General features: G+C 40.7%; 1 protein-coding gene across 1 annotated transcript in view; it reads left to right on the top strand.

Annotated features, from left to right (window-relative positions):
• Positions 1-15,179, top strand: part of SLCO4C1 (solute carrier organic anion transporter family member 4C1) — a 96,580-nt gene extending 81,401 nt beyond the window's left edge. The window contains exons 10-13 of the mRNA XM_082274053.1: positions 895-1,091; positions 7,730-7,794; positions 9,564-9,701; positions 14,973-15,179. Coding sequence (XP_082130179.1) covers positions 895-1,091; positions 7,730-7,794; positions 9,564-9,701; positions 14,973-15,097 — 525 coding nt within the window. The 3' untranslated portion in view covers positions 15,098-15,179. The remainder of the gene's footprint in view (positions 1-894; positions 1,092-7,729; positions 7,795-9,563; positions 9,702-14,972) is intronic.
• The last annotated feature ends 1,077 nt before the right edge of the window (positions 15,180-16,256 follow it).

The following is a 16,256-nucleotide window of genomic DNA, read 5'->3' as shown; positions in this document are numbered from 1 at the left end:
ACAGCCCGAGTGGGTTACCAACCGCGAGCATGCACGCTCCAGACCCGGAATCGCAGGATCAAGTACAGGTACGTCATCCTGCACAGAGGAGCCACTTTGCCAAAGTATTTATACAGTATATGGTTGGCAAGCAGTTAAGAACTACCTGCACCTAATTCAGGCAGTTACTGACACATACAGCTAATTCAGGTAGTTTTTACTACTGCCACTACAACCTTCAAGAGTTACCACCAGTTTTCAGATTAGAAGCAATTAATACCAACTCTAAGCTGGTGTACAGAGATGCACCACTGCTCAGAGTGGGCCCTGCCTGTGCTGGGAAGCTATCTTGAATGTGACATTTAAAATGTACATTGCAAAAATGTAAAAGGAAATACAGGCGATGTCAGTGCCCAAATATTGGCAATGCCCATATTTGTGAAAAGACTCGTTACTGAGTGGGGAGAGACTGATGGTGAACTGAGAGACTAGCTCCCCATCTCGTCTGCTTTAATTCTGTTTGACAGCATACCTGGAGAGTGGGTGGATTTGAAAGATTCTACTGAACTGATTAGCAACTATGGATCTGTCAACTGCACTGATAATTAAAATTAAAGTGGACCTGATGGGGAACTAGCCTCTCAGTTCCCCATCAGGCTCCACCCACTCAAGTACAAAATTTCTCAACCATGGGTCTGTCAGTGAGACGGGAGCAGTGGCTGGAGAGGGAGGATGGAGATGAATGTACTGTAGAAAGAGAGTCCGGTGTAGATATTCCTTCCTCAGACACGGGCAAATTAATGTACCTATCTGTGACTTAATATGTTTCCCATAATGTGCCTTCTTATATCTACCTGGGGGTAAAGGATTTCCACTACTTTTTATTTCTATTTACTTGAATTGTTTCTCTTTCAGATTTTTACCAATTGTTCCTGTGTGGGAGACATATCAGAGAAAACATTTCATCGAGGATTAAATTTGAATGCATTTGAGGCCATACCTGGAAAGTGTAAATCCACTTGTAAAAACCTTATATTATTTATGGTGTTCTTTTTCTTTGTGGTTGTTACTACGTTCATGACTGCAACACCAACAACAATTGCCATTCTGAGGTAAGCATGAGATATGCGTTCTTATCAACCACACAAATGCACATGTGCATAGTACAGCACTTTAATAATGCTTGTTAGAACGAGACGTGCTTCCAGGAATTACTAGTGCAATACACACTGATCACCCATACCTTTATGACCTCTGACCGGTTAAGTGAATAACATTGATTATATTGTTACAATGGCATCTGAAAATTGTGAGATATATTAGGTAGAAAGGAAATGTTGTCCCAGAAGTTAATGTGTTGAAAGCATGAAAATTCAAGTTAGACTTACCGGTACCTTGTTTTCCAAGAGTCTTTCAGGACAACACCTGAGAGATTGTGGCTCCTTCCACTGACTATGGAAACACTTCTTCCACCAATCTTTTAAAAGGAGGCTTCTCCCCAACACGTATCTGTCTTAGTAGAGTACCTCCGGCCCAGGCTGGAACACATAAGCACATCATTTTTAATCACAGCAATATACATATAATTAGGGTGGGTCGATGCTGCCCTGAAAACAAGTTACCGATAAGTCTAACTTGAATTTTCCCTAAACGTCTTTCAGGACAGCACCTGAGAGGATAACCGAGACTTACCTCATTAGGGAGGGACAACAATTTGCAGGACATTTCTGCCAAAGAACTGATCGCTGGCTGACAAAAGGTCCAATCTGTAATTACAAGCAAACGTCAGAAAACATGACCACATGACTGCCTTGCAGATCTGCTCGGGAGTGGCACCAGCTTTCTCTGCCCAGGTGGTTGCAGGAGCTCTTGTAAAATGTTCCCTGATCCCCGAAAAAAGGAGATTTCAATGTGGGAATATACTTCCGAGATTGCCGATTTGAGCCACCTGGCCATCTATCCTTTAGATGCCCGGTGACCTTTTTTGTTACCAGCAAAAAGAACAAACAGAGAGTTGGATGACCTTAACCCTTTTATTACCTCCAGATAACCTAAAAGGGTTTTCCTTACATCTAAATTGTAAAAAAAAGTCTCTCTTTATCCCCGGAGGGATCGGAACAGAAAAGTTGGTAGGACAATATTTTGAGAACTGTTTCTGGCTGAAACCACCCTTTAGCAAACATTTTGGATCTGTTTTGAGGATGATCCTATCTGAAAAAATGGATAGAAACGGTTCTCTTACTGACAGAGAGTGAAGCTTGCTGATCCTTCTTGCAGAAGTAATGGCCACTAGAAAAATTGTCTTGAGTGTTAAATTTTTCAGTGAAATTGAATCCAAAGGTTTAAATTGTTCCTTCATTAATACCTGAAGAACTACTGAAAGATCCCATTTTGGACAGCTCTTCACCTAGACTGACCTGTTCCTGGCCAGAGCCCTAAAACAATCTTGCAACCAAAGGCTTTGAGGCAATATATCTTTCCAAGAAACTCCTAAAGCCGCCACCTGAACTTTAAGAGTACTGACTGCAAGCCCTTTTTCTGTACCAGCCTGTAGAAATTCCAGAATTGAAGATAAGTCTTCCAAGGGCCGACCTTTCAAATGACACCAGGAATTGAAAACCTTCCAGGCTTTAGCATAAATAGCCCTAGTTACCTTTTTCCTACTGGAAAGTAGGGTGGCTATCAAGGATTCTGAAAACCCTTCTTTCTCAGCAACTGCTCCTCAGATACCAACCAGTCAGCGTTAGCCTGGCTACATGCCCTGAGACAGAAGATCCTTTCTCAGAGGAAGATAGCAAAATGGTTTGACTGATAAGTGGCAAATCGTGTAGAACCAGGCCTTTTTTGGTCAAAAAGAGGCTATTAGAATCACCAAAACTTTCTACGCTTCCACCTTCCTTAACACCCTCATCTGAAATGGTGGGAAGGCGTAACCTTGTTGAAACACCCAGGAGTGCGCCAGGGCTTCTGCCCCTCGGGATCCGTTGTGTTGGCGAAGAGAGAAGAACAGAGGAAGTTTCATTTTCTCTCTGGAAGCAAAAAGATCCACCTCGGATTCCCCCATTTCTCTGTAATCAGGGCAAATACCTCCGGATTTAGGGCCTGTATATTTGCTTCCTGTATTATTTGTCTGGACAGGAAATCTGCTACCTCGTTCAGCGCGCCTTTCAGGTGGACTGCTGATAAGGACAGTAAATGCATTTCTTTTTTTTCCCCCCCAAAATAATTTTATTGAATAAAAAGAAACAAAGAATACACAGCATAAGTCATGTACAAATGATATCATAAACAGAAATTCTTACTCAAGAGTCCAGCAACACATTTCAAAGAGCATGTGGTCATACAAGTAAAAGTAAACATATGTGGTGAGGCTATTGCGAATAACATTTTACAAAGGTTGTGATACACATTGTATGTGGATTAAGTAGGAACTACGGAAATCCAAGTATATGATATATGATAATAAGAATTCTCTCTCCGTAGAGATCAGTAGTGTTCCTTTAAATCTCACCTATAGGGGTTTTTAAGAGAGTAAGTTGCTCAGTAGATGCATTTCTGCCCATTCTTCTTGTTCCCCCCCTGCTTGTTTAAATATGCCACAGTTGTAGCATTGTCCGATAAAACCTGGACATGGTAACCCTGGATGGCTCGTGAGAAGGAATTCAGAGCCATTGCTACAACCCTTCTCTCCAGTTGCTACCTCTTTCTGGGACCAAGTTCCCTGAGCCACATTCTTTAACCCAATGGGCACCCCACCCCCAGGCACTGGCATCCATCATAATAACCCTTTTGACTTGATATGACCACAGATGGCCCCTGGATAGGACTGACTATTTCTTCCACCACCAGAGCATTCTTTTCACTTTGGTCGGAATCTTTACTACCTTGTCTAAAGATTCTGCATTGTGAATAAATGCTTGAAAGAGAAAAGCTTGAAAAGGCCAGATGTGGAGTCTCGCCCCATGAAAGGCTGGAATGGTCGAAGTCCGTGTTCCCAGGGCCTGCATAACATTCCTGATTGATACGGGTTGATTGGTCTGTAACATAGTAACTACCGCTTTGACCTTGTTCATATTTTCTTCTGGTAAGAAGATCCTTTGCGCCACTGAACAAATTCTGTAGCCCAAAAAACTGTACCACTTGAACTGGCTCCAAGTTTGACTTCTGGATGTTTAAGATCCAGCCCAAAGACTCCAAATGGCTGCGAGCTTCAGCCAGATCCTTCAGCAGTTTCTCCTTCAAAGGGGCAAATAGAAGGAGGTCATCTAAGTATGGGATCTCTGCAATTCAACTTAGACAAAGTGGAGCCAGAGCCTCTGCCATCACCTTCATGAAAATCTATGGGCCCGGAAGAAATTTAAAAAGGAAGTGCTCGAAATTGCAAATGAAGAATTTGATTCCCCATGTTCACCGCTAGTCTCAAATATTTCTGAGACTGAATCCTAATGGGTAAGTGAAGGCAAGCATCTCTGAGATCTATTGATGCCATGAAGCATTTTTTGGTTAACAGATTCCAGACTGTAAAAATCGAATCCATCCGGAATTTTCTGTAATGCACTGATTTGTTCAGAGGCTTTAAATTGAGAATTAGACGAAAGCTTCCGGAAGGTTTCTTTACCAAAAAGACACGTGAGTAGAAACCCTGCTGACATTCTTCTGGAACTACTTAAACGACCACGTTCTGTTGAATCAGATCCTTTATAAGAGTCCTTACGGCCAGAGTCTTTGTAGAATCTTTTGAAAGATTTGTGATTAGAAACCTTTTTGGGGGAAGATTTGAGAATTCTTTTTTGTACCCCTGGGAAAGCATTGTCAAAATTAGAAGACTTCCTCCCACAGGAAGTCCTCAGTCATTTGGGTCTTATGGGCCTGCGTAGGAGGATGGAAAAGGAGTCCTTTGCTCTTCTGCTTTTGCGAGGACCAGTTCCATCTCTTTGATCGAGGCCTGCCCTCCTGATCTTACGATATTTGAGGGGGAAAAAGATGCCTGGGAGGCTGCTTCTTCTTTTTGACCAGAAATGACCTTTTCCTGTCCACTGTTGCATACAGTATGGAATCTAGTTCTGGACCAAATAACAGGTCTCTTGTAAACTGAATTTCACAAAGCTTACTCTTGGATGCGGAGTCCCCCGGCCAAGTCTTCAAACAAAGTGCTCCTCTGGCTGAATTAGATAGTGCCGCTGACCTAGCTGTCAACCTAATGGACTCAGCTGAAGCATCCGCAATGTAAGCTACAGCTGATGAAAGGGTAGAGAAGGAATCCAATATTTCTTTTTTGGGTTTGGGTGAATTTGTTACAATATGTACTTTAAGCTGGTTGACCCAATATTTCAGATTCCTGGCCACACAACTAGTTGCCATCGCTGGCTTGAGATTTTCCATAATGGCCTGCCAGGATTTTTTTAAGGAGAAGGTCCATTCTCTTGTCCATGGGATCTTTCTAGACCCCCATGTCTTCAAATGCCAAATCCGTTGATCTGGATACCTGTGAAAAGGCAGCGTCAAGCCTAGGTATATATATATACGTGTGTATATAGGATATAGGTATATATATATGTGTGTGTATATATATATATATATATATATATATATACACATATATGTATATATATATATGTGTGTATATATATATATATATATATATATATATGTATATATATAATATAAAATGTGTTATGTATATATATAAAATGTGTTATGTGTTTGTGTTTTGTGCAACGTTTTGAATTTTGTGCAACGTTTTGAATTTTTGAATTTGTGTTTCAAATTTATCACATCTGGGATGTCTACTAGACTCTTGTTTTGGTCAAGTTTAAGTCAGTAATTACTAAGAATTGTAGGCCTATAATACATAACGCCAAATTTCCATGAAAAAAATTGTACCGCTTTTGGTATATAATTCCTGACATAATCATACCGCCAGGGAGGTTAATATCCTTGCAATGTGCATAGATCACCCAGAGGGGAATGTTTTTTTCTCAACACAAGTGGAGTTACTCTTTAGGCCCGGTTCACACTATTGCGATGCGGGAAGGCTGCGAATTCGCAGCCTGTTCCCGCATCGCACACGCACCCCCGGCAGTTCACACTGCCATATGCGATCCGCTGGGGGTGTCAATGTAATCTTAACGACACCCCCAGTTTGATCGCATATCGCAGTGCGATCGTGCAGTTCGCACAGGATCGGATCGCACAAGTGTGAACCGCTGTGCGATCCGATCCTGATGCGGCAGCAAAAATGCCTCCTGTGCGTGTTTGCTACGGGTGCGATGCGAATTTAGCCATACAAACTGTATGGCTAAACTCGCACCGCACAGCTGATCGCATGTCATGTCGGAGCAGTGCGCTCCGACATGACATGCGAACCCCGCACACGCAGTAGTGTGAACCGGGGCTTAAGGCTAGGAGTGTGCAGAAACACCTGTCAACTAATCACATATTGGTTTGTCTAAAAAAAGTAAACTGTTATATCCTGAAATGTGTTGTTAAGGGTGGCAATTTTACATAATTTTAGCAAGGGTTTGTCTTTTGGCAAAAACCACGGGCAAGCCACTAAATACACTACAGAAATGCATATATGTGAAGTGTACTTTCTGCCAAAGGATTCATAAACCTGTGTCACCAGTTTTGCTCAGCAGCACAGCCTAGTTCTGCATTTCCCTAGACTTCTCTGCTAATTACACTGCAGTTGAATATTAAAGCCTGGTCTAGGATCTGCCGCGGTCCGTGACTGTACAGGAAAGGAGCAACAGCACAATTATAACATCACATTGCTTTTGCCTTCTCTAACAGAAAGTTAACCCATATCCAGAAAAAAGCCCCTGTCCCTAATAGATAGGAGTGAATAATAGTTCCAATATTCACTTGCCTGGTGGTAAGAATGAAATTGTAAAATTTATTTTGCATGCAGAAAAAGAAGCACAAGCTAGAGACGCCCAAAAGTTGAGTCTACATGCAGGTTTTCTGTTGGCCTTGGATGCTGGTGTGTCATAATTAAACTTTTTTTATTAACAAAATTAGTATCTATAAATTCTATAATACCTTCAGTCTACAGCTAAAAGTGTCATGTAGCACATGATGCCAAAAAAAGTTGTTTCTTCCTAATTTACTTTTCAACAGTTTTAAGGTTGCAGGGGACTCTAGAGAAGATGACAAAAAAACTCCAGATGCAATCAGTGTGGAGATGTTGTATTTAGGTAATTGTTATCACAGGTTCCTAGAATAGAATATGGCTTTCCCTCAGTACAGGGTCAAGCTGCACTTTACTGAACTGCATCATTTTCCAGTTCACGTAAAAGGGAGGATGACCCCCCCCCCCCCCAAATAATAGATTGAACATACCAGACCTGCCTTAGATAATTATCATAGATTATTAAACATTTTATAGACCCTGCACCATACCCAATTCCAAAAGGCGCAAATTGTGCTCTCAAGAAAAAAAATCTCAAATTGGAAACACAAAATAATTGCCTTTTGTACAGCCTAGGCCTACAACTCAAGGTGCTGCACACGAACCAAGGGTAAACTTGAAGACGCAAGTACTACAGGGTTCTTGCAGTGCAGCACCTAAGGTAATACATCAGAAAGAAATACTCTAGGAGTTTTTAATTAGAATGACTGTAAGAAGTTTACAATATTTTGTGGTTTATGAAGTGGGACATTTTGGACTTTATGCATTAAATGCACTTAGTACATACTTACTACATTAAATGTACTAAATATAAACTGTTTGTCATCTTTCTTGTTTCAGGTGTGTGCCAGACAAGCAAAGATCATTCGCTCTTGGGGTACAATGGTCATTAATTCGATTATTGGGTAAATGTCACCTTATTAACAATAATAGAACTTTTGACTTTATTATTCTTATTTTTAAAGAAAACCCCATAATGTAATAGTTGACATTCATTAAACTTTAGTATTCAAAATGGCAGGTACACTCCTCCAGAGCTCAACATAGAGATATTGCTATACTCTATCTACAATTCTCAATATCCTTAGAATGCTTAATATCCTTTCAGAATGCTTAGTAGCAAAATATGTACCAGGTGCCTCAATAATGAGTTTTGAAATGAGCTTTAATCTCATAAAAATGTTGATTTCAAAAACTAAATAAAAAATTAACTAGTTTTCATTGTCATTGTTGCATGCATCATCGTCCGCTGACAAATGGGTCAAGGTTGATATGAGACAAACAATGGGACACTTAGATAGCTTCCATGAAACCCCCTTCTCTCACCCCAGATGAACTGCATTGAAGTGAAAGTGAATCACTTTACCTTCTCATATTAAGGGGTATTATTTGGCCTGAATCGAAATCAGCAAAATATAGCTTACTGCATTTCAGGGTTCAGGAACTGACCTCTCACATGACAAAGAGGAATCATCCCGGTACCGTTGTTTGAAGCCGACGGTCGGCTTTCCGTCGGTACCGATCGATGCGGCTCGGGAGCCGCTCGATCGTTACCCTGGGGGGCAGGAGGGGACGTCCCCCCCCTCCCGCCGCCTTCCGCGGCTTTTACCGGGGCTCCCGTCCCACCGGGAGCCCCGAGCACCTAGCCGGCGCGTCCGCCGGCTGGATGGAGTCCCGATGAATGCCGGAAACGGCATCGATCGGGTCTCCGATGACGTAACCCGGAGGCGGCGTCCATGACGTCACTTCCGGGTTAGTGTGCTGCAAAACGGTGCCAAATTTGAAAAACGGCTGTATGCAAAAACGCCGTTTTCGGCGTTTTGCATACAGGGAAGTGTAGTGGAGGGGTCGAGGGTCTTTTAGACCCTCGATCCCTCCATAAAGTGTACCTGTCACTGCATATTTCTGTCACAAGGGATGTTTACATTGCTTGTGACAGCAATAAAAGTAATCAGATTTTTTATTTTTTTTTAAAAAACTGTAATAAAGTTAAAAAAATAAATAAAATAAATGGGAAAAAAAAATAAAAAATTTAGCCGCCCCGATCACCGTTAGCTCACGCACAAAAAAAAACGTATAGGAAGTCGAGCCGCGAATGAAATCGCTGTTCAAACCACACATGTGAGGTATCGCCGCGATCGCCAGAGCGTGAGCAATAATTAAAAAAAAAGAGCTACACTCTAACTCTAAACTGGTAACCGTTAAATAAATTTAAAGTGTCGCCTATTGAGATCTCTATTGACCGTAGTTTGTCGCCATCCCACAGGGGGGCGCAATTTTAAACCGTAACATGTTGGGTATCTATTTACTCGGCATGACATCATCTTTCACAATATACAAAAAAAATGGGCTAACTTTACTGTTTAGTATTTTTTAAATGCAGTGAAATGTAATTTTTCCCAAAAAAATGGCGTTTTAAAGACCGCTGCGCAAATACCGCGTGACAAAAAATATTGCAATGACCGCCATTTTATTCTCAAGTGTCTTTGCTAAAAAAATATATATAATGTTTGGGGGTTCTAAGTAGTTTTCTAGGAAAAAATACTGGTTTTAACTTGTAAACACAAAGTGTCCGAAATAGGCCTGGTATGGAAGTGGTTAAATAATTGTGCATGGGATGTTCAGTTTGATTTGTATAATAATTTTTTTTTTTTTTTTTTTTTTCTGTTTTGAGGTTCTATACCTGGACCAATATTATTTGGAGTTGTTATAGACAGTAGCTGCATTCTCTGGAACTTGAATGAATGTGAAGTACAAGGAGCCTGCTGGACCTATAATAATTCAAATATATCATATAAACTCGTTGGCATCAGTAAGTATTTTTTTTTTTTTTTTATATAAGCAATATTTATTTCAAATGCAAATATAACAATATTAGCATGTATAGACATTACTTTGCATGAGCTGTTATGTTCTATTTCATGTCTGCTACTGAAATTCCATGCTACAGTCCTAGCAGGCTATGATCAGGCCATACCTGCCATTAAGGAAAGCACAGGAGCAGCATGGCACAAACTTCTTACCTTTCTTCCAAAAAGACCAGAAGTAAATCCTGGTCACACCTATAATGAAATGTTGCTGGGTTTGTAGCATTATATACATGATCTCTTCTCACTCTTTTCTCTTTACTGATTTCCTTCTCTTTGGTTTTTTTACACTGTGCTGTAGCAGTCTATTAGAGCTATTGGTGTTCTGGCCCTTTCTTGACAGTGGTCTTGTGCTAAAGAACCAGGCCTTTCAGAAGACACCACAAAATGGCTTAGAACACCACCACATTTTATATAGCATTAGATAATTAGAATATAAAGAAATAAGCTGCTTTTTGGGAACACCTTTCACTGTATTTACCAAAGCTCTCTTTTGACTATATTGTTGATTTCATAAATATGACATAAAAGTAAAATGAAATGCAACACCACTGATTAAAAAATAATAATACATGCATTTAAACACATATAAACTACACGATCTTCCATACTTGCGGCATTACCCCTGCCTAGCTTACTAGGCATCCAGATGCCCTCTGCTGATACAGATAGTAAGAGAAAAAGAATTGGTGTAGTATTTCCCTAATATCCTATAACAAGAACAGGGGTTATCATGAGAAATATGTCTCAGTGTTGGGGACTGTGATTTGTATTAGATTGTAGACAGCATTTCAAGTCTGCTTTAGGAGGCTTAAAGGTGTTGATCACTCCTTATTGTGTAGTGGGAGTGTGTTAGATGGGGACAAGGCAGCAGAGCCTTATGGATAGTGGTCAAGGACAAGTCTGCTTTTGGAAGCCCCTTTAAAAAATTACTCTTTTTTATAGTTATCCTTTAAACTAACCCCTAGTACCCCCAGCCCCCAGGGTTTCATACCCACCTGTCCTCTTATATTTTCAAGATCCATGCTGTACGGTCCACAGGAAGCCATATAGTCACACTGCAAACTTTCAGGTCAGTCTCTCACTCCATCTTTGCTTTCATGGAGAAAATGCAATTCCTTCTGATGGACAGGTGTGAATTATGCATTCCAATAATAACCAACCACCCCCTAGGAATTAATGAGATTTTCTCCACACATACACATAAGAAGCATGGGATTGCCCATGGAGTTTGCAGCAGCAAAAACAGGTCAGTAAAAAACTTTGGAGGAGGGGATTAAAACCTAACTATACAAAACATAAACATAAAAAACACAATGATTTTCTTTATCAAGATAGGAAGAGCAGTGACTAGAAATCCTTCTTAAGTGCCTAATGTTATTTTGAAAGCACACTTCTTTTCCATATTTTATGCATTTACAATAGAGACATAAACTAACAGAGAGATAGTTCTACAGAAAACACATTTAGAAATCCACAACATCAAAGTCATAATGCGGTTAAAGCGGCATGCGGTTCAGTGCAGCATGTTGAATATCTCAGTACAAACATATTGTAAGGAGACATTTCAAACATTTATCAACAACACAGGCAATGAACAAAAAGATCTTCTATCAATTTTGTTCTATGGACATTTTTTTTTTTTAATGCATTTTTTTCATAACCCTACAACACTCACTAGTAGTATTGTGAACATGTTTTCTTAAAGTGGTTCTTAAGGCAAATTTTTTTTTTTTTTTACCCTAATGCATACCTTAGTGTATTCTCTGCATTAAGGTAATATAAACGAGGGATCGACCGATTATCGACAAGGCCGATATATCAAGGGCTGATATGCACTTTCCCCGATATATCGGTATCGGCCCCCGAAACTGGCTGATATTTTTGTGACATCATTCTGCCTTCTTAGGCCACCTCACTCATCTTGGACAACCTTGTCTGGAGTCGGGACTAGTCTCGTGGGAGTGTATCACAGCCATACACCCACCCACAGCAGCCCGGTGCCAGCCAGCCACCCACACCCACAGGCCCTGTACCAGCCAGCCAGCCACAGGCACTGTACCAGCGAGCCAGCCAGCCACCCACAGGCCCTGTACCAGCCAGCCAGCCACCCACAGGCCCTGTACCAGCCAGCCACCTACAGCCCCTGTGCCAGCCACCCACCCACCACAGGGTGCAAGCAGCCAGCCACCCACCACAGGGTGCCAGACAGCCAGCCACCCACCACAGGGTGCCAGACAGCCAGCCACCCACAGGCCCTGTACCAGCCAACCAGCCACCCACAGGCCCTGTACCAGCCAGCCACAGACACTGTAACAGCCAGCCACCCACAGGCCCTGTACCAGCCAGCCTCCCACAGCCCCTGTGCCAGCCATCGAGCCACTCACCACAGGGTGCCAGCCAGCCACCCACCACAGGGTGCCAGACAGTGAGCCACCCACCACCATATGGTGCCAGACAGCCAGCCACCCACCCACCCACCACCACCACAGGGTGCCAGACAGCCAGCCACCAGATGGTGCCAGCCAGCCAGCTATTAAACATGAAACAAAAAGTAACATGTTCAGTACCAGATTTGTGTCAAAAATTGTCTTTATTTTTCAAAACTTTAAATGTACAAAATATCGGCCCATATCGGCCAATACCAATATGCGATGGCCAAAATATTGGTATCAGCAACGAAAAACTGATATCGATCGATCCCCAATAAAAACCTTCTGTTCTTTGGATCCCCCGCCTCCTCCTTATTCTTATCTCGATCCAGAACGGTACCTGAGAGCTGCGGCTCTCTTTGCTCTTTGGCCAAACTGGGCTGTCTGTGTCTATGGATGCAGGCAGTGCAGCTCAGGATCCATGCCACATGAGTGCTCTCACAGGAATTGGCTTCCTATGGCGGACACCCGCCAAAGAAGAGAAGACAGGAGTGCCGGCAGGGGACCCCAGAAGAGGAGGATCAGGGCTGCTCTGTGAAAAACCCATGCACAGAGCAGGTAAGTATGACAAGTTTAGCATTAAAAAAAAAGCTTTAGAATTACTTTAACTGCCAGCTCATTATTAGCCGGGAGCCACAGAACCATTATTTTCTTTGTACATAGATTTTGCAAATCAGCTGTTTTGTTATAACTCAAATCATAGCTTCCATTTGCTTCTCTTTCACTGTAACTGATATAACCTGTTTTGCTGAAACAATTAGAAACAGGTAAAGGTGGTTTATTATGATGATAGAAACCTCAACATCATTCCACTTCAGATATATCTTACACTACAGCTAATGAGCTGATCAGCATTATCACTCCCTGCTCTTCCTGTCTGAAGTTTGTCTTCACCTTTTCAAAGGTTGTATATATGTATGTGACTGCATATATGTGCTCATATTTATGTCTGAAGAGTTTACAGTGCTTTCCAGAAAAATCTTCTGACACTCAGCTCAGGTAGTGAAGACCTGAAAATAGAGGAACTGTGCTAGAACAGGCTATTTCAATGATATTGCCCCAAGAGTCTTACATGCTCCAGGTACCCGGGTCTAGCAACACTTATGCCAGCTGAAATAATAATTCAGATAAAATACTGATTCGAGACAAATAAGGCTTTCAAAAGTTAAATATTTATATCACATAAGAGAAAACAAAAAATCCACACCTGATATTCAGGTTTGTTATTTGAATATTTTTAAAATAAAATAATCATAATTTAAAATAGTTAATGCATCTTAGTGAATTTAAATGTTTGTGCAATTTGCATGAAAAAGTCAGGATTAGATACAAAACTACAAAGTGCTATTTTCTGCAAACTTTTATCTTCAGTGTAATGCCGTCTTTTTCAACTCTTTTTACCTCAAGTTTACTTCAAGTTTAAAATAATTTTCATGTCTCAGGAAACCCCTGATAAAATGTATCATGTTCACAGCTTCATTTTACTTGAGTGAGTGCTCAGTCAGTAAATGTGGTATACTCAGCATACCTGACACCTACAGTGGACCGTTTTGGAACATCATATGCTCTATATGAAAATGTATTTAATTAAAAATCATGAAAATAATAATAATAAAATCCCTAAATTAGTGGTCAGTGAAGAATTGCCCCTTACACTGCTGGCCAGTAAGGGAAGGGGGGTCTTCATGTTGATGGTCAGTGGGAGAAGGATCCTCATGCATTGGGGTTTAGTGGGAGAAAGGCCCATTACAGTTACCACTAGAGAACATAATTCCCTGTTACATTGTTCATTTAGGTTACAGGGGCCTTTATATTGGTGGCCAGTTCAAGGGCTCCTTACACTGGTAATTAGCGTTACCCTGTTAAACTGGTGGTCAGCAGGAAGAATGGTATCTCACATTGATGGTCAATGGGAAGCTTTAAGCTTACCTCATACATTGGTGGTCATTTGGAAGAATTCCCCCATTACAGACAGCTGAAAAGTTTTTCAGTGGTTACTTAGCTGAGAGATGAGAGGAGTCAGTGTAGTGTTGCCTTACATTGGAGATCAGTGTGAAGAAATCCCTATATATACAAAAAATCATTAGTGTCAGTGGTTGCTTTTTTGAGAGATAAGAGTAGAGGCATTATTGATACGACACCACTGGCTCTTCCAAAGGATATTGGTGTTGGAATTATAATATGCTGGTATGCTGGTATATAATATACTGGTATGAGAGCAATTTTTCAAAGCTTACTGTCGTGCCTAGATTATGCACAATACAATAATTAATAATTCTGAACAAGTGCTAAAATCACTTTACAACAAGCCCCAATTCATATTGGTTTCTCAAAGCATTGTGAAGAAATGTGTTTTTATATGAGAAAAGATCTTGGTAGGCTACTAGCCCTCTAATGTATACGCACAACAAGCGTTCCTAATCTGTTAGAAACCAACTAAAACCCAACTCTAGATTCTGAGGGATTTTTAAAAATGAATTTCACATTAAAATCAGTGAAAGAGGTCAAGGATGGCTTATTTAAAAGCACTTTTACTGCCCCGTAAAATGCTGCATATAGTTTATTCTCCATAGTCTTGACACGTTCACTTTACGGAACCCCTTTTCAACCCTTTTAAGGAACCCTGATTCAGGAAAGCTGGTGTAAATGCATAATCACAAATACACACACATGCACAGACACACGTGTTACTTATGCCTAATGCAGTATAATCAAATTATCATTGATTAGAACACCATCTCTATATCACCATAATAATCAAATAATGTTTTTCCTTCCTTCCAGGTGCAGCAAGCAAAGTCATCACAATTATTTTCCTTTTCGTTGCTCATTTTATATATAAACCTCCATCAACCACACAAAACTTGTCACAAAACAACGGCAAAGTCATCTCTTCAGACTCTTTATGAGAGAATGCCACACCATCTCTTATACGAAGATGTGAACATTCCATACTGGTGTAGATCATTCAGTATGTTTATAACATAAAAATCTAAGATGTGACATAGCTCTTTTACAAACAAAAGCTTAGCCAAGTAAATTATAAGATTATCACATTCAGGGGAAATAGCTTTCCCTGTGAAATATTGCTGTATCTGAATGAAAAGGGGTAATGTGTAGAATTTCTTTTATATCTTCTTTAGAAGATTTGTTTTGAAAGGTTATATTAACCTTTGCCTATTGGCTTTCATTGACAGATTACTGATATAGATTAGGATTGTAAACCTAAATTATGGAAATCTTTTCATGCATGGGAGGAAAACAACTCCCAAGATTGATTAATGGGCAATGTCTGTATATTGAATGGAAGAAGCAGTAGATGTGAATAGATGTTCCTAACCTGTCCATATACAGTATGTGTGCAATAATGCAAATTTGTTGGGCCCTGTATGTTTGAACTTTAAACCAAGGCACATTATATGAAATACACAAATTATCTTTTTAGTTGTTATTACCCATTATGGTAGTTCAAGTAGCACTGAAAACCTGTCCCTTCCCCTGCAACTGGAACTAATCCCTGAGCTCTAGCACTACTTCCTACCTTCCTGTGATCCTAGTTGTCCTGCCATTTTTAAAACTAAGGAAAAACATGGATCTGTTTCCTTATGCTGCCTACAGAGTCAATAAACATGGTGAAATTAAGGACAGACAATAGTCGCACTATCTCATGGTAGGAACAGTCTGCCTTAGACATTATTTTGTTTTTTTTGGCAGGTATATACTGTATTTAATCCACAACTTGGTCCCCAGCTACATCACTAACCTAGTCTCAAAATACCAACCAAATTGTTCTTTGTTCCTCCCAAGACCTCCTGCTTTCTAGTTCCCTTGTCATCTCCTCCCATGCTCACCTCCAAGACTTCTCCCATCCTTTGGAATTCCCTACCCCAATCTGTCTGCCTATCTCCTACTCTGTCTACTTATAGGTGTTCCCTGAAAATATTTCTCTTCAGAGAAGCCTATTCTGCCTCCACCTAAAAAATATTCTTTGATTTTCTTCTTAAGATCATCCCCCCACAGCTATTACCTTTTGTATCACTTGACCCTCCCTTTTAGATTGTAAGCTCT

The sequence above is a fragment of the Pelophylax lessonae genome (assembly GCF_965119305.1).
Source record: "Pelophylax lessonae genome assembly, chromosome: 1".
NCBI classification, from domain to species: Eukaryota; Metazoa; Chordata; class Amphibia; order Anura; family Ranidae; genus Pelophylax; species Pelophylax lessonae.
The sequence above is the reverse complement of the archived record's forward strand: the minus strand, read 5'-3'. Positions and strand labels throughout refer to the sequence as shown.